The sequence below is a fragment of the Gadus morhua genome, chromosome 7, assembly GCF_902167405.1.
Source record: "Gadus morhua chromosome 7, gadMor3.0, whole genome shotgun sequence".
NCBI classification, from domain to species: Eukaryota; Metazoa; Chordata; class Actinopteri; order Gadiformes; family Gadidae; genus Gadus; species Gadus morhua.
In genome coordinates this window covers 29,755,032-29,761,031 of record NC_044054.1, presented here as the reverse complement: position 1 = coordinate 29,761,031, position 6,000 = coordinate 29,755,032, and the positions used below count along the sequence as shown (strand labels likewise).

The 6,000-nt window shown below is 51.4% G+C and overlaps 1 protein-coding gene across 4 annotated transcripts in view; it reads left to right on the top strand.

Annotated features, from left to right (window-relative positions):
• The window catches only part of LOC115547274 (stAR-related lipid transfer protein 13), a 64,361-nt gene extending 58,720 nt beyond the window's left edge, over positions 1–5,641 (top strand). For 2 of the 4 annotated variants that reach the window (XM_030361371.1, XM_030361370.1), the window contains exons 12-14: positions 421–638; positions 3,019–3,195; positions 3,676–5,639. In XM_030361371.1, the coding sequence (XP_030217231.1) occupies positions 421–638; positions 3,019–3,195; positions 3,676–3,793 (513 nt within the window). In that variant the 3' untranslated portion in view covers positions 3,794–5,639. Of the gene's footprint in view, positions 1–420; positions 639–3,018; positions 3,196–3,675 lie in introns of all 4 variants that reach the window. The other 2 variants (XM_030361368.1, XM_030361369.1) reach the window with 2 other exon arrangements.
• The last annotated feature ends 359 nt before the right edge of the window (positions 5,642–6,000 follow it).

Genomic DNA, 6,000 nt, shown 5'->3' with positions numbered 1-6,000 from the left:
TCACTCCCTCTCTTTTAAGTGAAAGAAGCAACGCTTCCATCTAATTTTCTAGCTATTTCGGACCATGTTTCCGAAGCATGAGGAATACAATTAAATAACAACAAATAAATCAAAAGCAAATACATGATGGAGAACGTGTTATTCAGTATAGTGGTATTCATTAGTCTGTGTGTGTGTGTGTGTGTGTGTGCGTGTGTGACTCTGCCTGTGTGTGTGCTTTTGTGTGTGTGCCCGCCTGTGTCTGTGTGTGTGCGTGTCTGTGCGTCTTTTACTGTGTGTGTGTACATGCATACGTGTTTGTCTGTGTGTGTGTGTGTGTGTGTGTGTGTGTGTGTGCCTGTGTGTCTGCGTGCATGTGCGTGTGCGTCCGGCGTGCGTGCCTGTGTGCGCCTGTCCGTGCGCGTGTGTGCGTGTGTCCAGGTGGGGGACGGTAACCCGGTGCGGCGCTGGCGGGTGTGTCTGGAGGTGGCGGCCCCGCCCGCCCAGGTGCTCCAGCGGCTCCTGAGGGAGCGGCCCCTGTGGCAGAGGGACCTGCGGCAGGAGAAGGTGCTGGAGGTGCTGGACAGACAGACGGACGTGTTCCAGTACTCCTGCCACGGCATGCCGCCCCAGCCCGGCACCGACTACGTGGTACTAAGGTCCGCCCCCATCGCCTCCTCTCCCCCTACTGCCCCCCAAACAGGCTCCACCCCCCTCTACTGCCCTCCTCCCAAACAGGCTCCTCCCCCCTACTACCCTCCTCCCAAACAGGCTCCACCCCCCTCTACTGCCCTCCTCCCAAACAGGCTCCACCCCCCTCTACTGCCCTCCTCCCAAACAGGCTCCTCCCCCCTACTGCCCTCCTCCCAAACAGGCTCCTCCCCTCTACTGCCCTCCTCCAAAACAGGCTCCTCCCCCCTACTGCCCTCCTCCCAAACAGGCTCCACCCCCCTCTACTGCCCTCCTCCCAAACAGGCTCCTCCCCTCTACTGCCCTCCTCCCAAACAGGCTCCTCCCCCCTACTGCCCTTCTCCCAAACAGGCTCCACCCCCCTCTACTGCCCTTCTCCCAAACAGGCTCCACCCCCAACTGCCCTCCTCCCAAACAGGCTCCACCCCCTACTACCCTCCTCCCAAACAGGCTCCACCCCCCTCTACTGCCCTTCTCCCAAACAGGCTCCAGCCCCAACTGCCCTCCTCCCAAACAGGCTCCACCCCCTACTACCCTCCCCCCAAACAGGCTCCACCCCCCTCTACTGCCCTTCTCCCAAACAGGCTCCACCCCCTACTGCCCTCCTCCCAAACAGGCTCCTCCCAAACAGGCTTCACATTTACACTGAGCGCGTTTAGCAGACGCTTTAATCCAAAGCAATTTACAATAAGTACATTTGTCAGAAGAAAGAGAAACAACAATATATATCGCTGTCGGTACAGTAAGGATGTTCACAGAACCATGTGCCAAGCACTAACAATCACTAGGTTAACCCATTCCCCGTAAACAACAAAGATAGCTAGGATAAGATGCTACAGATTGCGAGGTACTATCTTTTAAGTGCCAGGAGGTACAACATACAATAAGTGCGTACATTAAGTGCCAGGACGCACAACATACAATAAGTGCATTAAGATGGGTGTGGGGGGAGGTGGGGGGGCTGAAGCTGGTGAGCGACTCTGCGGTCCTGACATCGGCAGAGAGCTCGTTCCACCACTGCGGTACCAAAACAGAGAAGAGTTGGTTCCCAGATTGACAGGCCGGTTCGCAGTGTGAGCTTAAGGGATGGATTTAAAGGTGGTCTAGGTCAGATCCAAAAGCTATCATCTGAGTTTTATTTGTAAGAAGCTGTTAGCTGTTAGTGAGTGACACGTGCTGTGGGAATATCCAATAGCAGTTTAGTACGCTTGCCTCTGAGGCAATTTATATTTCGGACAGCTCCCGCTTCGTTTCTGACCAATCAGGGCATCTCTCCCGGGGTAGGCCCGGGGAATCCATCTGTCAATCACAATTGTGTGAAAGGCAAGGGAGGGGGGGAGCAGAGAAGGAGGAGCTGTTTGTCGGGTTGTTTGGGTTCAAAAACCTGATCTCTTCAACCCTTTTTTGCCCTCTCTCTCACTTTACAACTTACTTGATTCTTACCTACAGCACTTTTCACCTGTGTATTCAAGACACCAATTATGGAGGCGTTTTGGGTAATAGATAGCCGATTCACCATTTCAGGAACTCTGTTGAAGTTCCATAGATGGTCTCTATTCTAGGAACCGGGGTTGCTATAATGCAACCCAGATGCTTTTGTGGCTCACGTTAGGACATTGTGTACCCTCTCCGGATGTTAAAAACAAATAAAACCCTGTTGACGATTTAAATGTCTGCCATTTGATACACAGACCAGACCATGGTGTAACGTGATTTAGTGGCATTATTGTAGATTTCTCTTCGTCTTTAATGATCGACGCCAGGGTAATTTGTGGTTTGTTGGTCGTTAAGCCAAAATAAAGTGTGTTTCTGTGAATGCATTACAAGCTATTGTCCAAACAGACATTGCGACTTGTTGTTTTGTGAAGAAGAAGAAGAAGAAGAAGAAGAAGAAGAAGAAGAAGAAGAAGAAGAAGAAGAAGAAGAAGAAGAAGAAGAAGAAGAAGAAGAAGAAGAAGAAGAAGAAGAAGGAGGAGGAGGAGGAGGAGGAGGAGGAGGAGGAGGAGGAGGAGGAGGAGGAGGAGGAGGAGGAGGAGGAGGAGGAGGAGGATTTAATTTCTATAGCGCTTTTCTCTCACCCAAAGACACTTTACTCTGGAGGGGGGGACCTCACTTACCACCACCAGTGTGTAGCACCCACCTGGGTGAAGCACGGCAGACAATCTGCGCCAGAACACTCCCCACACACTGGCTTGAGGTGGAGAGTGAGGGAATTAATGAGTCAGCCAATCATACAGGAGGAGGAACGACGAGGAAAGGACTCCCGACCACAGAGAGGAGAGAACAACTCGTCCTGAAGTGGGGGACCCATGAATCAAAGCGTTTTGTTTTCTCTCCGTCTCCGTCCAGGTCGTGGCGTACGGAGCTGAGTAAGGGTGCGTGCGCGCTGGTGTGTGTGTCCGTGGAGCACGAGGACGGCCCGTGCACGGCGGCCCTCAGGGGTGTGGTCCTGGAGGCTCAGTACCTCCTGGAGCCCTGCGGCAGCAGCAAGACCCGGCTCACACACATCTCCCGGGTGGACCTCAGGTTGGTGTGTGGGGGTGTGTGTGTGTGTGTGGGGGTGTTAGAGTGTGTGTGTGGGTTGGGGGTGGGGGTGTGGGTGTGTGTGTGTGTGTGTGTGGGGGGGGGGGGTTTAGGGGTGTTTGGATGGGTGGGGTTTGGTTTTATGTGTGTGTGGGGGGGTATGACAGTTCTTACTTATTTTTCAAATTCCTACCTACTCATCATATTCTAAATATATATTTTAATTATTCTTTAATCCAATGATTTTGCACACTGCATCAACACAGAGGTTTGCCACCCATTTAGAGGGTCTTAACCCTGCCTTCCTCCGCCAACTCCATCACTCAACCCTCCCCTGCATGTATCTGTGAGTCTGATGTCTGACCTTTGTGTGTGTGTGTGTGTGTGTGTGTGTGTGTGTGTGTGTGTGTGTGTGTGTGTGTGTGTGTGTGTGTGTGTGTGTGTGTGTGTGTGTGTGTGTGTGTGTGTGTGTGTGTGTTCCAGGGGCAGGTCTCCAGATTGGTACAACAAGGTGTTCGGTCATCTGTGTGCGAGCGAGGTCCAGAGGGTCCGAGCCTCCTTCCAACACCCAGAGCCCGCCAGCCAGGAGGCCAAGAACTGAGAGGGACACAAAACTACAAAAACAATCGGCCCGGCAGGCCATGTGAATGAGCAAAGGATGCTGGGGGTTGTAGTTTGTTTGTACATCTACTCCTTGGGATGCAGGGTTTTTGTTGGCCTCCGCCCAGTGGAGCTGGTCTGTTTTACTGGTTTACACGCATACAGACAGACGTACACGCTGTACACATTCAGTCTGTTCACATATGCAACACACATACACACATACATTAAGTATGCACAAAAGCATGCATCTGTATTTATCACACACACACACAGACACACACACACACACACACACACACACACACACACACACGTGCGCACACACACACACACACACACACACACACACACACACACACACACACACACACACACACACACACACACACACACACACACACACACACACAAACAGGCACAAACAAATACGTGCGCACACAACACAAACACAAACAGCACAACAAAATCGAGAAAGTGAGCGGCAGGTGAACCAACATTACCCCATACAAGACATTTCCACGTGCTCTGGTCCGTGTAGAATACCCAGCCTGATAACAACTCATCCCGGGGGGGTTGATTATGTCTTTGAGGCAACTGGTCCCAGAGCTACACCGCGGTACTGAGGTGTTCCTGGTCCCCCCCCCCCCCCTCGGTGTATAAACAGGGTAAAGTACCGCCGATGGGCAGAAGAACCCTCGACGGGGACGGAGGAAGGAAGGATTCAAGCTGTAAGGCCCAGGGCTCTATAGCTTAACACCCCCCGGGTGTCCCCGAAGAGTCAGCGAGCTCACTTCTCCTTCGGTCCGCCCCACCCAGGTCGCGCTCACAAACCGTTTCTATGTACATAGAGCACCGCCAGCGCACAAAGAACGATGTCACCGTTTGCGAGAGAACGTCAGGGGGCTGATTAGCACACACACCCCCCCCCCTCTGCCCCATTGAGAATAGATGCTTGCAGATTTTTTCAGACGGGATGGAGTCATCGAACGCGATGCGACATGGGCAGAGGAGCCATGGGTGTGTGTGTGTGTGTGTGTGTGTGTGTGTGTGTGTGTGTGTGTGTGTGTGTGTGTGTGTGTGTGTGTGACAGTCTATATATGTGTGTGCGTGTGTGTGTGTGTGTGACAGTCTGTATGTGTGACAGTCTGTGTGTGTATGTGTGTGTGTGTGTGTGTGTGTGTGTCACTGTCAGTGTGTGTGTCATAACAGCCCATCCTGTGCCCTGCAGTCATCCCCATTGTTATAGCCTTTCACCAATCAATCAAGGCACTCGATCAAGCCTCCCGTGATCAATAGCGCTTCAGGTGGTGTCTACAGTCCCTCCTACGCAGGAAACGACATGACCAGCGCAGTGTGGTTCAAAACCAGCGTCCTATTCAGAGTCCTGTCCCCATGGAAACCCAGACCTAACCCCACAGGTCAGCTTCTCACCCGTGTTTGTTTGCAGTGCTCCACGTCTGCTTTTAAGCTCCTCCTCAAGGCTCTCCTCTGGGCAACCATGTAATACAATGTCTACGACATTTGATCATTTCACAGCTTCTAGGAAGCATGACTCAAACTGTATATGTGTGTGTGTGTGTGTGTGTGTGTGTGTGTGTGTGTGTGTGTGTGTGTGTGTGTGTGTGTGTGTGTGTGTGTGTGTGTGTGTGTGTGTGTGTGTGTGTGTGTGTGTGTGTGTGTGCATATCCTGCACTGTAAATATGTGACGCTTTCTGTGCCAGCAGATTAAAATAGCATAGCCTTTCAGGACCTGCTTATCATATTGATATGCTGACATATGACCGTATAGCAAACTATCTGAGTGTGTGTGTGTGTGTGTGTGTGTGTGTGTGTGTGTGTGTGTGTGTGTGTGTGTGTGTGTGTGTGTGTGTCTGTGTGTGTCTGTGTGTGTGTGTATGATATAATATTAATAGGCTGAAATGTGAAACTTATACTGAAGCGTGTGCTGCCATGATGATGCTTTGATTTTTGTTTGTGCGTGTTTATTTTTAATAACAGGAAAGTTATTGCTACAGTGTCGGATGTAATATACTATCTCTACTGTGCCATGTGTGGATATTGTTTTGCTTGGAAACAGTGTGGAATATGCACAATGGGTGTGTGTGTGTGTGTGTGTGTGTGTGTGTGTGTGTGTGTGTGTGTGTGTGTGTGTGTGTGTGTGTGTGTGTGTGTGTGTGTGTGTGTGTGTGTGTGTGTGTGTGTGTG